This window comes from Ovis aries, chromosome 14 (genome assembly GCF_016772045.2).
Source record: "Ovis aries strain OAR_USU_Benz2616 breed Rambouillet chromosome 14, ARS-UI_Ramb_v3.0, whole genome shotgun sequence".
NCBI classification, from domain to species: Eukaryota; Metazoa; Chordata; class Mammalia; order Artiodactyla; family Bovidae; genus Ovis; species Ovis aries.
The window spans coordinates 55,151,600-55,170,302 of record NC_056067.1 but is presented as its reverse complement, the minus strand read 5'-3'; the positions used below and the strand labels follow the sequence as shown (position 1 = coordinate 55,170,302).

The 18,703-nt window shown below is 51.6% G+C and overlaps 1 protein-coding gene and 2 long non-coding RNA genes across 10 annotated transcripts; 2 read left to right on the top strand and 1 right to left on the bottom strand.

The window, feature by feature from the left end:
* Window position 1: 1 nt before the first annotated feature.
* LOC105608433 (uncharacterized) lies at window positions 2-4,903 on the bottom strand. Of its 3 annotated transcripts, XR_006056228.1 has the most exons (5): window positions 4,872-4,903; window positions 4,278-4,394; window positions 2,490-2,576; window positions 1,678-1,728; window positions 2-1,070 (listed from the first exon to the last, which is right to left on the bottom strand). It is a non-coding gene; the product is annotated as an uncharacterized LOC105608433 (long non-coding RNA). The 3 variants fall into 3 exon arrangements; XR_009596376.1 differs by having other exon boundaries at window positions 1,678-2,576; XR_001045264.3 differs by lacking the exon at window positions 1,678-1,728 and having other exon boundaries at window positions 2-243.
* BCAT2 (branched chain amino acid transaminase 2) lies at window positions 1,938-15,267 on the top strand. Of its 6 annotated transcripts, XM_027978581.2 has the most exons (11): window positions 1,938-1,983; window positions 5,254-5,328; window positions 5,649-5,852; window positions 9,915-10,025; window positions 10,123-10,242; window positions 10,390-10,553; window positions 12,939-13,081; window positions 13,246-13,331; window positions 13,510-13,650; window positions 13,727-13,801; window positions 14,842-15,267. In XM_027978581.2, the coding sequence occupies exons 1-11, from the start codon at window positions 1,960-1,962 to the stop codon at window positions 14,878-14,880; spliced, it is 1,182 nt and encodes a 393-aa protein (XP_027834382.1). In that variant the 5' UTR covers window positions 1,938-1,959; the 3' UTR covers window positions 14,881-15,267. The 6 variants fall into 6 exon arrangements, with proteins under 6 accessions (XP_027834382.1, XP_027834384.1, XP_060254741.1 ...); XM_027978583.2 differs by lacking the exons at window positions 5,254-5,328; window positions 5,649-5,852 and adding an exon at window positions 6,899-7,042; XM_060398758.1 differs by having other exon boundaries at window positions 13,727-15,267.
* Window positions 7,049-8,672, top strand: LOC132657776 (uncharacterized). The gene is made up of 2 exons (XR_009596377.1): window positions 7,049-7,870; window positions 8,213-8,672. It is a non-coding gene; the product is annotated as an uncharacterized LOC132657776 (long non-coding RNA).
* Window positions 15,268-18,703: the final 3,436 nt, after the last annotated feature.

Here is an 18,703-nt window from a genome sequence, read left to right as displayed (position 1 = left end):
GGAGGAAGGCATCATTGCATTTATTTCCGGCCCTTTACGAGTCCTACCATGCCAGGACCGGGTCCCCCGCCCCCGTCCCATCCAGCTCCCACGCATTCCCACGCGTGGCTTAGACCCGAGGGACTACAACTCCCGGCAGGCCTTGCGGTAGGAGACTGCCGTCCAGGGCTCCTGGGAAAAATATTGCAGGTCGGCTTCACCGGCGAGGTAATTAAAAAGGCCCGCAAGGGAGAGTCAATTAAGCTGTAATTAGGAGATAATGGAGGGGGTTAAGCAAACAGGCCTCCACTTTATTCTAGGCCCTTAGGGAAAAGCAGCTTTGACCTCGCTTGCAGCGGAGTAGGAGGCTGCCCAGAACCAAAAATAATGAGGGAAGGGGAAGCTAGGGGGTTGACACTCCCGGGTCAGAGGCAGAAAGGGCTGGGATCTGGACTCCAGGGTTTGAGGAGGAGGGAACTAGGCGGTGTGGACTCCCCGGCTGGGAGGGAGCGGAGTCTGGCCGCCCCCCCAGATAGGGCGAGGGGCTCTATCGGGGGTAGGTCCCCCGGGTGCGGAGGTGGGGCTGCATTGCTGCTGCGGGATTGGCCGAGGCGGGGGTGTGTGCGGCAATCCCTGATTGGCCGCGGCGGAGGCGGGGAGCCGCCTGGGCGCCGCACACTTGCGGCTCCAGCCTAGGTGGTAGGGGAGGAGGACTGGGCAGGTGGGAAGGAAAACAAGGAGACACCCTGTGGGGAAGGACTCAGAATTTGACTGCCCGGGCCTGTGGCTTTTCGTACAGGGGTACCAGAATTTGGGAACAAAATGTCTCAGAGTAGAATTACGCAGACACAGTGACCTCAGGAGCGGAGTTTGAGGATACAACAGGAACAATAGTTTGGTGTCACAGTAACCTGGATGCAGGAGATGGGGGAACTTTGACCACGGAAGATTTTTTTGGGGGGAGGGGGATGCGCACGGTGACCTCGGGGCACGATATAGGGAACACTGAAACAGGTTTGACTTGCTCGCGATTACAGAGTTCCTGAGGGGCTGCAGGGCTTCCCAAGTGGCTCAGTGGGTAAATAATCCGCCTGCAATGCAGGAGAAGCGGGTTCGATCCCTGCTGAGTCGGCAAGGAGGAGGGCATGGCAACCCACTCCAGTATTCTTGCCAGGAAAATCCCATGGACACAGTCGGACACGAAGCAACTGAGCATGCACGCACTCAGCAGGGACTGTAGTCGACTGTCTGCCTCTGAGGGTCATGAAACTGGGGAGACAGTCTAGAAGGGGCATAACCAGGGAATCCTGCCTAGAGGCTGCTCACTGAAGCTCATTGATGAACTGGGGAACTGAACAATTTCAGGCGTCCCTGATGAAAAGGGCTGGAAGGAGGCATGGTGAACCCTGTGTGTTTATCTCTTTAAAAAGTTACAAAGAGTACACGTATATCTTCTCGCTGGAAAGGAAACCTATATTCAAACAGGGAAGTATCCGGGCAGAGTCAAGCTCCCCCTTCATCCCTATCTGCCACCCTCTTCGTAGTCCTTTCCCTTCAAAAGTGTACTTTTATATAACATCTGCGCCCACCGACCTTAATTGCGTGGTTTTTCTTCTCATCAAGAATTGCGATATGTGAAGATTTCTGCTCCCCACCCCTCCCTTCTTTTCCCTTTAGCTCTCCACCACGGTACTGTACCTATTAAAATGCATTTCTGAAAACCGCTGAATGCACACTCAGGCGTCGGGGCTGGAAGGAGGATGTGTTTCAAGTTACTCCCTTCTGCTCGCGGGGTCTAGCGCATGCGCTCTGCGGTAGGGCCCTGCTCCCCGCGGGCGCCCTGCAACTGGGAAGGCCAGGCCCGCCTGGGGTGCTAGGCTGACAAACCATCCCACAGGAGGAGGCGTGAGCGGGGCGGGGCCGGAACGTCTTTATCCCGGGCCGCTCCCTGGGCGGGCACAGATACCAGCCACACAGACCATGGCTGCAGCGGCTTTGAGGCAGGTGGGTTCGCGGCCCAGTGCCGGGGTCTGGGGAGCTCTTAGGGGAGGCGCACTTCCGGGTGGACCACTCGCCGGTGGCCCATCCGGTGGGGCGCAGGTACTCCCGCACTCAGGTTCCGCTGCAGGGAGCCAAGGAGGAGGGAGTCCCTTAGAAAGGAGCACGAGGCTTTAATGGGGATGAAGGGAGAGAAGTAATCGGTGGGAAGGGGGACCCAGATGGGACTTCTAGGGATGGATATATAGAAGAGGAGACGGCAATGGGAGAAGCATGGGACTGGGGTGACGGGATGGATTAGGAGGGAAGAGAGCCTTTGGGGGCTCCAGAATAAGATTCCCAGACCCTCTAGGTAAGTGGGAGCAGGATGAAGGCAGAGTTCAGTTTCAGATCTGGACTGGGACTAGGACCCAAGGCCCTATTTTCTTGGCACTAAAGATAGAGGTAGAATGTTGTGTCCCGGAAACCCCTTATCTGAAACTCTGCGCCAGGGTTGAAAAGAGAGTTAATACCTCATTGTCAGCGACAGAGATTCTCCTGCTGAGAGTGGGACCCTCCATTCTTACTGATACATGTCAACAGGCAGAGCTTCGGAGAGCCTGTGATTTGAGAGAACAGGGTTTCTCAGTGAGGAAGGAAACAATAACAACTCGAAGAAGGGAGTCTTTATAACCCTTGACAGCTGCAGCTTAACGTTGGGAAAAATGGTTCCTGTTAACTTTGTACCTGAATTTGTATGGGACTCTTAGCTTGATGGATAGCAGGACAGATGTTTCCTTTCTGAGTTGAGACGGGGACCAGCCTGGGCTGTGCCTGGGGCAATCTTAACTTTGCAAAAACACTCCTGGGCGATGGTGGTAGGACACCCTTGGGCTGTGAGTGCTAGGGTCAGTGAAGATTCCATCATATTATAGAGCCCTGCTCTGCGCATACCCTACCCCAACTCCAACTATTTCTCATTTCCTAATTCAGCCCCAGAGCTTTTTACAACTATTTCCCGAAAGCTCAGCGCTCATCTGAGATCTCCTTGGGGCCCAATCCCCCAACAGTTTGGGGTATCAGGTGGTGGAGCACCTTCCCTGAGGAGGGGTGAGACCCCTGCCCCCAGAAAAATATCCTGGGAGGGTGAAGGCAGCTTCTCCCAGTGTGACAGTGTCTCTATGGCCAGTACAGATTTATAATCTCCTGGAAACAGTGCCCGGCACCTCTTCTCTGCCTTGTGGGTGTGTTTTCCTGCTCCTCCTCTCTGTCTCTCCTGGGTATCTCTGTCTCCAAGCATCGCTGAGGCAGCTTCTCTCCAGGTGTTGGCATTACCCTGTCTCTGCTAGTCTCTCCTCGTTTCCTAGGCCTCCCTTTCACTTTGTGCTGTCCCCCAACGTTGGGTCTTGATCTATTACTCTCCTTTCTCCTGTTCACTCTTTCTTATGGCTTCAGTTCATCTTACCCTCAGTATTTTTTTTCCTTGATTTCTCCAGGCTTTGCCATGCCTGAATTTCCCTCCCTCGTGTGTCTTGTTTCAGTCTCTCTCTATATGGTGGTGGTGGTGGTGGTTTAGTCACTAACTTGTGTCCAACTTTTGCAACCCCATGGACTGTAACCTGCCAGGCTTGTCTGTCCAAGGGATGTCCCAGGCAAGAATACTGGAGTGGGTTGCCATTTCCTCCTCCAGGGGATTTTCCCCTCTCTCTGTATGAAAGTGAAAGTGTTAGTTGCTCAGTCGTGTTTGATTCTTTTTAGCCCCCTGGACTGTAGCCCGCCAGGCTCCTCTGTCCATGGGATTCTCCAGGCAAGAATACTGGAGTGGGTTGCCATTCCCTTCTCCGGGGGATCTTCTCGACTCAGGGATTGAACCCAGGTCTCCTGTATTGACAGGCAGATTCTTTATTGCTGAGCCCCTCTGTGATCATATCTAATCTGACTTCTCTTGGCCTTGGATTCCTGTTCCTTAATGTCCATGTCTTTTACTTCCTTGTCTCTTATTTTTTCTCATTCTTCTTTTTCTCTACTTTTTTCCTTTCTGCCTTCCTCTGAGGGCTGCTTTCCTGTCCACCTGCTGCCTGCCCCCGCCCTGCCAGTTGGTGTTATCTCTATGCCAGGGGTGTCTTGTCCCCCTCCTGGCCAGTAACCCGCCCCTGGCTTGGGCAAGCCACAGAGCGCCACCTAGAGGCCATGCCCAGGATCCACACTGCGATCATCCTAGTAGCTCTCCGGCGCTCATAACATCCAGGACCATTCCTCAGACTTGATGGCCTAGACTTTGGGAATTCCAAACCCACAGCCCCCGTCTCCCCATGACTCACCTACTGGCCAGTGACTTCGGCCATTCACATCTGTTCTCAGTTCCCTCAGCTCACAGGGCAGGAGCAGCCTAGGCTGTTCTGTCAGCCAAACCTCATCACAGCTGCCTTTCCACCGGGCTGAGGAAAGAGGTATCGCGAGGTCAGAGACTGTGGGGGAGAGGCCATCCTGCTAGACACAGACAGACCTTCTCTCCCCCGCTGGCCTTGGGCCGGACCACAGGGGAAGCGTTCATCCGAGCAATGTCTCTTGATGACCGGGGTGGTCCCCAAGTGTATGTGGCTGCCCCTCAGTTCCCTACAGCCCTGGGAACCATAGGGAATTGGAATTGCTGGTGTCCAGGGTGTGGGACTGGGGCCTCGATTAAGCTGAGCCCAGTTGATCTAATGCCCCCAAAGGGAAGGACTTGCCATTTTGGGTCTGAGGGTGGAGGGGGCTGGGGGGTCTGGATCCTGAGGTGGGGGCCTGGAATCCAGGGTCTGTAATAGCAAGGGCTGGGGCCCTGGGTCCTGGGTCCTGGGGGAGCGTGACCTATGGGCCCTCCACTTTTCTAGCTCTTTTCAGGATTTGAGTTCCCCGGGGAGGCCTTCACTTACCTGCACACCTCTTGTCGTCCTCTGTCTGATCTGGGCTCAGGCAGGGCTGGGGCCAAAGTTCCCTGGGGTAGGAGGCGCCTGTATTTGACTTTGCCCCAGCTTGGAGGAAGGGATGGGAGCCGATTCAGCTCTTTATTGAGATGGCCTTTGTGGGGGCAGGGAGCGGACTTGGCCTCCTTGTGAACCTCCTGCTCCATGCTGATCAGGACAGGGGAGCAGACCTGGCCAGGGCCCTGTGCTCTGTCTGGAAGCACTGGGCCTGAGACAGAGCATGCCCAAGGAACATCCCGGGTGCAGGTTGCGGAAAAGATGGGTGCAAGGACCCCCTGCTCTCTCTGTCTCCTGGTCTCATCACCTCTCTTACTTCTGTCCCCACCCTCAGATTTGGATCCCCAGATTTCTCCCTGTTCCTTGGTTTCTGTGTGGTCCCAGAAGATATGCCTCATCCAGCTTCAAGGTGACAGTGGGGATTAGGGTTTGGATCTCAAGGAAGAGGGGCTGGGGGCCTGGACCAGTGGGTCTGAGGGAGGCAAGGACTGGGAGCTAGCTTTAGTCGTCTCCAAAAGATCCAGGGTCCGAAGGTGAAGGTGGGTGGCAATGGGTTAGCCTAATTGCTTGCCATCAGGCCATGGGAAAGTGATGAAATTGCATGTCCCAGAAGCCTCTGGGACTACAGATCCCTCTTCTCTCTGGTTCTCAGCCCCAGGGCTTTCTGGGAGTTGTAGTCTTTCAGATTGGAAGCTGTGGTCAGACTCCAGGACGCCTGTCTTTTCTCAGGCTGCTGACCTGCAGCTGGAAATGACACAGGAGCCTCATAAGAAGCCTGACCCCAGCCAGCCCCTGCTGTTCGGGAAGACATTCACCGACCACATGCTGATGGTGGAATGGAGCCAGGAGAAGGGCTGGGGCCAGCCCCGAATCCAGCCCTTCCAGAACCTCACGCTGCACCCGGCCTGCTCCGCTCTGCACTACTCCCTTCAGGTGGCAGGGCGGCGGCCCTCTCTCCCCTGTCTCTCCCTGCGTCTCTTCCATCTTGCTGGGTCTCTTGCTGGGTCTACCTCCCTGGGTTTGCTTTATGTGTGTTTCTTATTTCCACACCCTCCTCATCCATTTTTCTGAGGCTTGTCATGTTCCAAGTCCCATGTTGGGTGATGCCGGGTCCCCAGAGATGAGCAGACCCAGTTCCTTCTCTTGAAAACCCCACGCTTTGGTGCCCACCCAGGGGGATCTGGACTCTGATGGAGGCAGCTGAGGTATTATGGGAGGCCAGAAGAGGAACGCCCACCCTACCTCTGATTCGACCGAAAGTGGAGTCTTTCCTGGCAAAGAGGGGAGCCGAGGCTCTTAGAGGGAGAGGCGACATCAGTATAAAGACACAGTCCAAAGAAGAGCCTGGTATATTTGGGAGGGAAGTGTGGGGTTGGAGACTACGGGGAGGCTGAGGATGTCAGAACCCCAGAGAAGCTGGGACCTTGCCAAGGGCACTGGGAGCCCCGAGGGCTCTGAGCAGGCATACGGCAGGTAGAGTAAGACCCTTCTCAGGCCATGTGAAGGATGAGCTGAGGTCAGAGCCAGGGGGATCGCCAGGAGGGGATGGGGCAGAGAGATTCAGGGATACCAGGGATGGACCAGCGGGGCTAGGGAAGGGCAAGGAGGGCTGAATACTGTGCCGAGGGGTTTAGCTGGGTGACTGTGTAGACCACGGGACCATGCTGATATGGGGACATAGGAGGAGGAGGATTGGCTTTGTGGGACTTGGTGAGGGCCCACGAGGAGAGAGACGCAGGAGACATTTTACCCAGTTACCAGCTTCAAGCTATGGCTGAAAGCAAAGTCTTTTCCAAAGAAGCTTTACTTGTTGCCAGATTTTGGAGGGACACACTGCAGTTCTAGTAGCTGGTTGGCACTTTGACTGATTTTTGTCCCTTACAGAGTCATTCTCCAACGTTAGGCATGTTCCCCACCCCCCTCACCCCCCCACGGCCCACCTTTTTTTTTTCTTTCCTCTCTGTTTCTTTTCTTTTCAGAATTTTGATGGTTTTCCTTCCCACCTACTCTGGACATTTGATTCGAATGGATCAGTTCTGTGCAGAGGAGACCCAGCGTGGGGAACAGATACAAAGGACAGATGGTCAAGACGTGTCTACAGAGTCCCTCCCGCCCCCAGGAAGGTGGCTTTTGGAGATCACCATTTATTTGGCTCTCCTTTCAGCCCAGCATGACACGATGTCCTCCAACAGTACTTTTGGAGGGCAAAAGTACTTTTGGGGACCCAGTACTTTTCTTTAGTGGAGTGAGTGAAGATGAAGGGGTTGAGCATCCAGAAAACATGTCTTTCATGATAGCTCTCACATAGCGCTCCTTAGGTGGTACAGTGGTAAAGCATCCGCCTGCCAACACAGGAGACACAAGAGATGTGGGTTCGATCCCTGGGTTGGGAAGATCCCCTGGAAGAGAAAATGGCAACCCACTCCAGTATTCTTGCCTGGAGAATCCCATGGACAGAGGAGGCTGGTGGGCTACAGTCCATGGGGTCACAGAGTCGGACATGACCGAGTGATGGACACTTTCGTTTTCCCTTCTTTTAATGTAGCCTAGAGATTCTTGGGCAGCCCTTGAAGAGCTTTGTCCTCCTTTCCTGCTGCTCTGTAGTATTCCATCCTAAAAATGCCTCCTTTAGGTGATCACCTGTTGCTGGACACTTAGGTTGTCCCCAGGCTTGTGCTAATATAAACAGCACTGCAATAAACCGCAAACACTTCACTTCCTTTAAGAGCAAATGTGCCTCTCCTTTCAATTTCTGGAACTGTTGGCTCAAAGGGTGTATGTGCTTGTAATTGCTGACAGACAGATGTTGAGTCATCAATATCTTCTGTGACAGATGTTGTGACAGAGCTGTGTCAATTTCCACACTTACCAGCCAGGCCTGTTTTCCCTGTACCCTGGATGACCCTTGTGAAACTTTTAGATGTCTTGTAACCTCCTAAGTGTTTTTAAAGGTACTTCAAAGTAATTTTAATTTGCCTTTTCCTCCCGATTATGAATGGAGTTGACCATCTTTTCACAATGGAAGAGCCATTTTTAGTTCCTTCCTGTGAACTGTCCATTTTCTTGGCTGATTTTTCTATTAGAGTTGGTTTCTGTATTTGTTTGTAGGATTACTTTGTGTATTAAAGATAAATCATTTGTGATGTGAGTTGAAAGTTTCTACCCAGTTTGTTTATTTTTATTTTTATGCAGTCTTTTCTTTTTGATTTCTGTGATTTGTCATATTTAGAACACCTGCCCCAATTCAAAATATAAAATGGTCCTTTTGTGTTTTCCTTTACTGCTTATGGAAGAAATTTCATTTAAACTTGAAAATTTTCCTGATGTGAGGTATGAGGTTGCTGCTGCTGCTGCTGCTGCTGCTGAGTCGCTCCAGTCGTGTCCGACGCTGTGCGACCCGATAGACAGCAGCCCACCAGGCTCCCCCATCCCTGGGATTCTCCAGGCAAGAACACTGGAGTGGGTTGCCATTTCTTTCTCCAGTTCATGAAAGTGAAAAGTGAAAGTGAAGTTGCTCAGTCATGTCCGACTCTTTGCGACCCCATGGACTGCTGCCCACCAGGCTCCTCTGTCCATGGGATTTTCCAGGCAAGAGTACTGGAGTGGGTTGCCATTGCCTTCTCCAGTATGAGGTAGGGATGCAACTTAATTTCCGCCCACCCCCCTCCCCCCACCCAGAAATGGATATTTGGTTGTTCAGCACCATTTAACTGAGTTGATCTTTTTTTTTTTTTTTTTTTTTTTTACAATTTTTACTGAAATACAGTTGGGTTACAATATTGTGGTGGTTTCAGGTATACAGCAAAGTGATTCAGTTATACGATAATCCACTTTCTAGTCTCTTGCGTTGTTTGACCTGTCAGTTCATTTGTCAATGTCACTTTAAGTGTAGATTTATAATGTTTTCATATGTGATAAGGCAGCTTCCCACTCTTACCTCTTGCCCTTATTTTTACATTTTTTCCCAAAATACTCCAATTATTTCTATTTTGCATTCTTCATTCATTTATTCATTCATCCAGTCAATAGAAACCTACTATTCACCAAGAACTTACCTGGGCTTAGTGGGAGTAGGGGGGGTGGTTCTCTAGTGATATCTTTATTTATGTATTTGTTGATGAACATTAAAATTGCTTCCATATCTTAGTTAAATAGCACTGCTGTGAACACAGGGGTGCAGGCATCTTTTTGAATTAGTTCTGTCTGATATATGCCCACAAGTGGGGTTGTTGAATCATACAGCACCTCTATTTTTAAATTTTTTTTTTTAGGAACCTCCATACTGTATTCCATAATGGTTGCACCAATTTATATTCCCACCGACAGTGTAGGAGGGGTCCCTTTCTCTACACCCTCTCCAGCATTGGTTATTTGTAGACATTTGAATGATGGCCATATTGACCTATGAAGTGGTACCTCTCTGTAGTTTTGATTTGCACTTTTCTAATAATTAGCGATATTGAGCATCTTTTCCCTATTGGCCATCTGGGTGAACATTGTATGATTTCATCCATGGCTATTAAAGTATTTCTCTAAAACACAAAAAGGCTATTTAAAAAGATAACTTCTGGGAATTCCCTGGTGGTCCAGTGGTTAAGACTTTGAGCTCTCACTGCCGAATGTCCTGGGTTCAATCCCTAGTCGGGGAACTAAGATCCCACAAAGCATGTGGTGTGGCCAAATAAATAAACAGGTAACTTCCATGTCATCCTCATTCCTGAGAAATGGTCCCAGTAACACGGAAAGGGTTTAAGCAAAGCGTGCTCCTTGCTCTGGGTCTCTCTGTTCTGCTTTCTCTGGCTTCTGTCCCTTGCTGTCTCCTCTCCTGGTCTGTCTGGATCTTTCCTCTCCTCCTCTGTGTGCTCAGTGGGTTAATCTCTTCCCTGCTTGCTGTATTTTTCTGTGTCAGTATCCCTGTGTATCAGCCTGTGTCTCTCCCTGGCTGGGTGAGCTGTCTCCCTGAACCCTGACCTTCCGCCCTTCCTGTCCCTGCAGCTCTTTGAAGGCATGAAGGCGTTCAAAGGTGGGGACCAGCGTGTGCGCCTCTTCCGACCTTGGCTCAACATGGAACGGATGCTGCGCTCGGCCCTCCGCCTCTGCCTGCCGGTGAGGGGCCCCCGGCCGCCTGAGGAGGGTGGGGCAGGGGGGCATGGGTGGGGGCCAGGGTCTCGAGGGTCCCCTGACTCATCTTCATCCCACCCAGAGTTTTGACAAAATTGAGTTGCTGGAGTGCATCCGCCGGCTGGTGGAAGTGGACCAGGACTGGGTCCCTGGCAACGTGGGCACTAGCCTCTACGTGCGGCCCGTGTTGATCGGGAACGAGGTGGGCCGGCTACGGGGGCTGCGGAGCCACGCTTGGGGGGCGGGTTGCCTTCCTGAAGGAGAAGGGCCGGGGACCCAGGCATGGGTCAGGGAAGGGGCTGGGGGCCTGGACTCCTGGGTCCCTGATACCCCCTTCCGCCCATCGCAGCCCTCGCTAGGTGTCGGCCACCCTACTCGAGCCCTCCTGTTCGTCATTCTCAGCCCGGTGGGCGCCTACTTCCCTGGAGATGCCTTGAAACCTGTCTCCCTCCTGGCAGATCCATCATTCATCCGGGCCTGGGTGGGTGGGGTCGGCGACTACAAGCTGGGAGGGTAAGTAGTCCTTTGCCCACCCCTTGGGTCTGGTGCACTGGGCGTCAGAGACACCGGGTGTGTTTTTGGATGGCCAGTGGTGAGACTCAGATTGGTTCCCAGGGAAGTCTTTAGAAATGAATTCACACTTAGCTCACTGGTCTCTCCTCCAGGTAGCCTCCCCTGAAAACCCAACCTCCCTCAGCTCCTGTAGTACCCAGGGGCTCTGGTATCCACCACCCTGCCTGTGGACTTCCTGTGAATTTATCTGTCTTGCCAGGGGCCTCGGCTCAGCAGGGCAAGGAGGGTTAGGATAGGGATAAGGCAGAGGGCGGGCTTAGGGTGTGTTGGGACAGCAAGTGTGGCCCAGCTGGGAGTTCATTCAGGTCCTTTCAAAACATCTCGTTGAGGTTTCCTGAGGGCCAACGTGAACTTCTCGATGATCAAGCTGGTTTTAGAAAAGGCAGAGGAACGAGAGATCAAATTGCCAACATCCACTGGATCATCTAAAAAGCAGGAGAGTTTCAGAAAAATATTTATTCCTTCTTTACTGGCTATGCCAAAGCCTTTGACTGTGTAGATCACAAGAAGCTGTGGAAAATTCTGAACAAGATGGGAATACCAGACCACCTGACCTGCATCTTGAGAAATCTGTATGCAGGTCAGGAAGCAACAGAACTGGACATGGAACAACAGACTGGTTCCAAATAGGAAAAGGAGTACGACAAGGCTGTATATGGTCACCCTGCTCATTTAACTTACATACAGAGTACATCATGAGAAACGCTGGACTGGAAGAAGCACAAGCTGGAATCAAAATTGCCAGGAGAAATATCAATAACTTCAGATATGCAGATGACACCACCCTTATGGCAGAAAGCAAAGAACTAAAGAGCCTCTTGATGAAAATGAAAGAGGAGAGTGAAAAAGTTGGCTTAAAGTTCAACATTCAGAAAACTAAGATCATGTCATCTGGCCCCATCACTTCATGGCAAATAGATGGGGAAACATTGGCAGACTTTATTTTCTTGGGCTCCAAAATCACTGCAGATGGTGATTACAGCCATGAAATTAAAAGATGCTTACTCTTTGGAAGAAAAGTTATGACCAGCCTAGACAGCATATTAAAAAGCAGAGATATTACTTTGCCAACAAAGGTCGGTCTAGTCAAGGCTATGGTTTTTCCAGTGGTCATGTATGGATGTGAGAGTTGGACTATAAAGAAAGCTGAGCGCCGCAGAAGTGATGCTTTTGAACTGTGGTGTTGGAGAAGACTCTTGAGAGTCCCTTGGACTGCAAGGAGATTCAACCAGTCCATCCTAAAGGAGATCAGTCCTGAGTGTTCTTGGAAGGACTGATACTGAAGCTGAAACTCCAGTACTTTGGCCACCTCATGTGAAGAGTTGACTCATTTGAAAAGACCCTGATGCTGGGACGGATTGAAGGCGGGAGAAGAAGGGGACGACAGAGGATAAGATGGTTGGATGGCATCATCGACTCAATGGACATGAGTTTGAGTAAACTCCAGGAGTTGGTGATGGACAGGGAGGCCTGGCGTGGTGCAGTCCATGGGGCTGCAAAGAGTCGGACACAATTGAGCAACTGAACCGAACTGAACTGGGTGAAGCTGGGGACACAGATGAGTCTGATCTGGGCCCTGCCCTCCAGGGGCTCCCAGGCTGGTGGGAGCCCCGGTATCCAGGGCAGCATGTGCTCTGATGGAGATCAACGGAACATGGGAAAGTCTTCACAAAGGAGGTCCGATGGGTAGGGTGGAGGTGGTTTCCTGGATACAAAAGTGGTATGTATGTGAGTCGCTCAGTTGTGTCTGACTCTTCACCACCCCATGGACTGTGGCTTGCCAGGCTCCTCCGTCCATGGGATTCTCTAGGCAAGAATACTGGAATGGCTCACTTTCAAATCCTGGGAACACACCAGTGGAGGCATCAGGGAGGGGCAGAGTCACCGAAGTTGTCAGAGAAGAAAAATAAGTCTGGCTTTTGCAAAAGGCTTAACAGGTAGTCCCAGACCAGGCCCAGCCCTGAATACTGGACTGAAGGGCTGGGATCTTGTCCCAGAGACAGTGGGGAGCCCTGGGAGGCTTGTGAGCAGACGGGGAGTGAGGTCAGCTCTGGGTGAGAGACAGTGTGTTAAATCAGGGCAAAACGGGAAAGCATCAAGGTGGCCAGTTGATCGCAAGAGCCCAAAGGAGGCTTGAAACCCAGCTTGGAGGTTCAGTAAGCCTCTCAGAGGCGGTGACGTCACAGGTGGTTTTGAAGGACCTCACAGCTGTTTGTGAGTGGGGCGGGAGCAGGATGAGTGTTGGTCTGGAAAGACTCACATCGGGCCACGTCGGGGGAAGGCTGGGGGTCCCTTGACCTGTTCCACCATGTTGCTGTCCACCAGGAATTACGGGCCCACCGTGTTAGTGCAGCAGGAGGCACAAAAGAAGGGCTGCGAGCAGGTCCTCTGGCTGTATGGGCCTGATCACGAGCTCACCGAGGTGGGCACCATGAACATCTTCGTCTTCTGGACCTATGAGGACGGGGGTGAGCCCACCCATGACCAACCCCAGGCCGGGTGGAAGTGGGCGGGAGCAGAAATTCTTAGTGGCTGCAGGTCTTGGGGCTTGGCTGTGAGTGGGGTGGCTCCTAAGAGGATGGGATGGTGTGAGGTAACACGCCCCCTCCCCCTTCTCTTCCACCTGACCCAGCGCTGGAACTGGTGACCCCCCCGCTGGATGGCATCATCCTACCTGGAGTAGTCCGACAGAGTCTGCTGGACCTGGCCCGGACCTGGGTGAGAGCATGCTGTCTTCGGGTGGCCAGAGTGATGGGGTACTGCTGTGTTGCAGGACTGGAGTACTGGGGGTGGTGGAGGGGACTGGGCACAATGGCATGTCTCTTTTTCACCATCCACACGGAGGGAGCAGCAGGGCAGCCCCCCGGGCTCAGAGGTTATTTGTCTCGCCCCGCAGGGTGAATTCCGAGTGGTAGAGCGTAAGATCACCATGAAGGAGTTCCTGCGGGCGCTGGAGGACAGCCGGGTCCGAGAAGTCTTCGGTTCAGGCACCGCTTGCCAGGTCTGCCCCGTGCACCAAATCCTGTACCAAGGCAAGGTGAGGAAGGGCCAGCTTGGACTGTGAGGGAGAAGAAATGGCTGGGGGCCTGTCCTTACCACCCTTTCTTCCCCAGCATTTCCACATTCCCACCATGGAAAACGGGCCCCAGCTTGTCCTCCGTTTCCACAAGGAACTGAAGGCGATCCAGGTGAGGTGCACCTGCTGGGAGCTGGGCTGGATGCTTGGTTGCCCAAGAGAAGTTCACAACCCAGAGGCTCTGAGCTGAGGCTTCCTGTCCCCCACCCCCATCACCCACCATAGTCCCACCAGCTGAAAATGGCTCCGTCCATCGGCCTCTGGGCCTCCGATTGAGTTTGCTTTCCTCAAGGCCCTGTGGTCTAGAACACTTCTTGGGATTAAATGGTGCTTCTCTGTGAGCCTCTGGAGCTCTGGCTTGAGAAATTCCCTTCCCATGAGCCTCCGGGACCCGAAGCCAATCTTCTGGCCGCTGAGTTCCGAGTCCCAGGGATCCCCAGGCGCCCAGGGCTATTTCGCTGGCTTGAGAAATCTTGCTCCTACCAGCCTCTGCACTCTGCCCCGACTCCGTGGCCTAAGTGAAAGTGAAAGTGAAAGTGAAGTCGCTCAGTCCTGTCCGACTCTTTGCGACCCCATGGACTGTAACCTACCAGGCTCCTCCATCCATGGAATTCTCCAGGCAAGAATACTGGAGTGGGTTGCCATTTCCTTCTCCAGGGGATCTTCCCGACCCAGGGATTGAACCCCGGTGTCCTGCCTTACAGGCAGATGCTTTAACCTCTGAGCCACCAGGGAAGCCCCCTGCGGCTAAGAACATTTCCTATCATAGGCCCGTGGAGGTACTTTCATAACGTCTGAACCGAGCTATCTTGCCTTTCCTGGCACTGGAACTGGAGCTCCTTTTCTGTGAGCTTCTGTAAATTCCAGAGTATCCGGACCGAGAACTACACCTCCTGCCTATCCAGGTTTTCTCAGCTGAAGAACTTTCCCCGCCCCCGAGCCTTCAGGGCCTCACAACTCCTCTTCGCAGAACTACAACTCCTTTGGGCCTCGGCGCCGCCTTTGCCACGTTCGTTGGGCTTCCGGGAAATGGACTACATTTCCCATGAGGCCCTGGGGCGTAACTTTGCCGGCCCTCAGGCTAGGATGCCCCAGGGCCTGCTGGGAGTTGTAGTGTGATTTCCTCTCACCTCCGCCTGTGTTATTCTATAGTACGGATCAAAAGCCCATGAATGGATGCTCCCGGTGTAAAGCTCTGGGCTTCGCTGGACCACTCCACGGACCACCGCCGTGTAGCATTCAGCCCCTGTTGGACCATCACCTCCGTACCAATGACTCACCTGAAGTGCAATATGAAGTAAGAGACGGGGGAGCTGGGACGCCTGGATCTCCGGTGCCGCCGTGTTACACTCCCAAAGCCATACGGGCCTGACCCAGGCGTCTTGGCCCCTAGCCCCGCCACTCAGGCCTTGGGGACCCATACTCCCCGCTGCTCCGTGTTGTGGGTCAGGTATATACTTTGACCCCCAATCAGCATCTCCGTTTTCAGGCCGGGTCTCCCGGTGCTGCAGTTTTTTGTTTTGTTTTGTTTTGTTTTTCCCTAGCTGCGATTTTGAAATAAAATGCCAAAGAACAAGACATTAAGTTTCATCTTCAATGAAGCAATTCAGCGGCTCTAGCGTCTTAACCAGGAACCCACATGTTCAACCCATTTCATTTTCAAGGGCCCAGCAATCCAAACCCTCCAAGTCCTGGTGGTTTCTCAGATGGGGAGATTTTTCCACCTGTCACAAATTGAGCTTAGCATCTTCCCTCACTAAGATGGGACCCACCTCCCCATCTTGCAGGAGAGCCCCACTGTACACTCCAGTCACTCTACCAGACCCCTCTGCTCTGTACTCCCCCCAAAGCCTCTGAGTCCCCAGCCCTGTCCTCTTTCCCCAGACTCTGTCTTCTTGGCTTCAGCTCAGATCTTGTCTCTTGCCTGGACCCTTGTCCTGGCTTCCAATTTGACCTGGAAAGGGTCTTTCTATACTCAGAGCTGCCCTTAACTGGCTACAGATCTGAATTCTGGATTCTAACTTTCTTCTGTTACCTGATCAGTGTATAACCTGGGGTATGCCACCTGAGCTCTGATCCTGGGGAGACCCTGTCTGACTATTGGGTAGACTCTGACTGTGGCCTGTCCAGCAGCCATCAGCTTTGGTACCAGGATTCTGATCTATTGAGAGAGCAGGCAACCATTGCCGCACCCCCCCTCATTCTGTTTTTCAGTGGTTGTTCAAGGGAATGTCATGGGCCAAGGGGATACAAGAGGAAATTTGCCTGGAGGCCTCTGGGAAAGTTGTCCTTCCTAAATTAAACATTCCAGAAGGGCTACGTCTGCTTTTCTTTCCTCTGTTTTGGCTTAGTTACAAGTGTGATGCTTGGAGCTACTGCAGCCATTCCATGGGCAAGAGTGTCAGGCCTACTCTGAATATAACAGAGCACAAAGAGAGGTCCTGGCTCCTCCAACCGGGAAGCCTCTGATTTCTGGATTGTTTTGTTTAAAAAAAAAAAAGAGTCAGAACAAAAAGCCATTTAAGTCACTTTTGTCAGATGGTTTATCTTTTGTTATTTGTAATTGTAGTGTGTGTGTGTGTGTGTGAGAGAGAGAGAGAGAGAGAGAGAGAGAGAGAGAGAGAGAGACTTACAGTCAAAAACTTCTTTGCTTCCCTGGATCTTCTGTTGGCCAGGGCTGATCACATCAGGAAGAATTCCTGATTCTAGTTGCCAGGTCCCAAATGAAGACCTAGGCCAGATTTTTTTCTTAGATTTGAATCCTGTGGGAATGATCAAGAAAGGGTAAGTAGCTGTCGCTTAAAAAAAAAAAAAAAAAAACCTCAGAATTATGCTTTATTTGGTGGACAAAACTGAGGACTTAAGCCAAAGACATGGCATCTCATATAATGAGAGATGCTTCAAAGAAGCAAAGAGTGGGGGAGCCAGGATATATAGGAGTTTTTGCAATGAAAACTAGGCAGTCAAAACATCAGGAGATTACTGTGAAATATGGTTGTCCAGTGGCTAAGACTCTGCGATCTCAGTGTGGGGGCCCTGGATTGCATCCCTGATCAGAGAACTAGATCCTGCATGCCACAATGAAGATAGAAAATCCTGTGTGCCACAACTAAGACCCAGCACAGTCAAATTAATAAATTAAAATTAAAATTAAAAAACAGTTTGTGTGTGTGCTCAGTCATGTCCAACTCTTTGTGACCCCATAAACTGTAGCCGGCCAGGCTCCTCGGTCCATGGGATTTCCCAGGCAAAAATACTGGAGTGGGTTGCCACTTCCTTCTCCAGGGGATCTTCCTGACCCAGGGATCGAACACAAGTCTCCTGCCTCTCCTGCACTGGCAGGCAGATTCTTTCCTACTGAGACGACCCACCTGGGAAGCCAAAAACAGAGATGACTGTCAAAGAAAACCAAATACCTCAAGTTAAGGAATTTAGCCCTTTTCTGTGTATGGTAAGATGCAAGAGTCTGCTCCCTGAAATCATTCGTTTGCTATGCTCCTTAGCTATCTAGGGTCAGTGTCTTATTCTTGTCCATCTTTGGTCTCTGGGTGCACTGTTGGGGAGAAGAGCGGCTATAGTAGCTGACTGATTGGTGGCAGGCATTCTGTTTCTATCCTGAGTTCCCTCAGGTCTCACTGTCGGGGGGACTGTGACGTGCTGACGTGGTGGCTGCCATATCCTTTGTTTATCGAGGTGCAGGCAACATTTCCAGGGCTTCCCAGGTGGCACTGGTGGCAAAGAACCCACATGCCAGTGCAGGAGACATAAGAGCCCTGGGTTCAATCCCGGGTCAGGAAGGTCCCCTGGAGGAGGGCATGGCCACTCCAGGATTCTTGCCTGGAGAATCCCATGGACAGAGGAGCCTGGCGGGTACGGTCCATGGGGTCGCCGTGAGTCGGACACGACTGAGTAACAGCAAGCATGCACGTGTTTTGTTAGTCTTCTTTAGCCATTATTAGGAGACAAGGCAGAAGCCCCTTGCAGCGGAAGGGCAGAGTATTAACCCCCGGACCACAGCTGTGTGTGTGTGTGGTGTCTGACTGATTGCCATTTCCTTCTCCAGGGGATCTTCCCAATCAGGTATCAAACCTGTGTCCCTTGCGTCTGCTGCAGTGGCAGGCGGGTCCTTTACCACTGATACTTTTGCTTCCCTGCTGGCTCAGTTGGTAAAGAATCCGCCTGCAATGCAGGAGACCCCGGTTCGATTCCTGGATCAGGAAGATCCCCTGGAGAAGGGATAGGCTGCCCACTCCAGTATTCTGGCCTGGAGAATCCCATGGACTGTGTAGTCCATGGGGTCCCGAAGAGTCGGACGTGACTGAGCGACTCTCACTTTCACATTTACCACTTTACCGCTAGTGCCACCTGGGAAGTTTCTCGACTCACTCATTGAAAGTCACTTGAGACAGTAGCATCTGAGATTAAGCAGAGATATATGTTTGACATGCCATCGGCTAAGGATTGTTATCTTTAAATGAATGAATATTTTGTTCGCCTTCTGTCATAATGTCTAATTCTATAAATATTAATAGATGTAACCCATATGAACTAAAACTCTTAACGGTTCTCAGTGATTTTTAAAAGTGTAAAGTGGCCTCAGGTCCAAAAAGTTTGAGAAATGCTGTCCACGGACAATGCCTGACTCTCAGCAAGCTGATGTGACCATTGGTTAAATAACAAAATAAACAACAAATCTGATCCGGTTGCAGTTTATCACAGAAAAGAACTTTGTTTCTTGTTTTGCATTCGTAGACATTTCCAGAGCCTTTTCTGTCTGAGACAGACATTCTGTGGGAAGATTCCAGTAGGCTTACTTGGCATTATTGCTTCATTTGGTCACTTTTCACAGTGGGTAAGACACTCAGGTTGCAAATGAGAATTATTAGAGTACACACATTCACATTTCAGATACCCTTCATACTTTGCCTAATTAAAAATCAACTTAAAAAAAAATTCTCTAATAGCTGTGTGATGGGCTTCCTGGGTGGCTCAGTGATAAGCCTGCCAAACATGA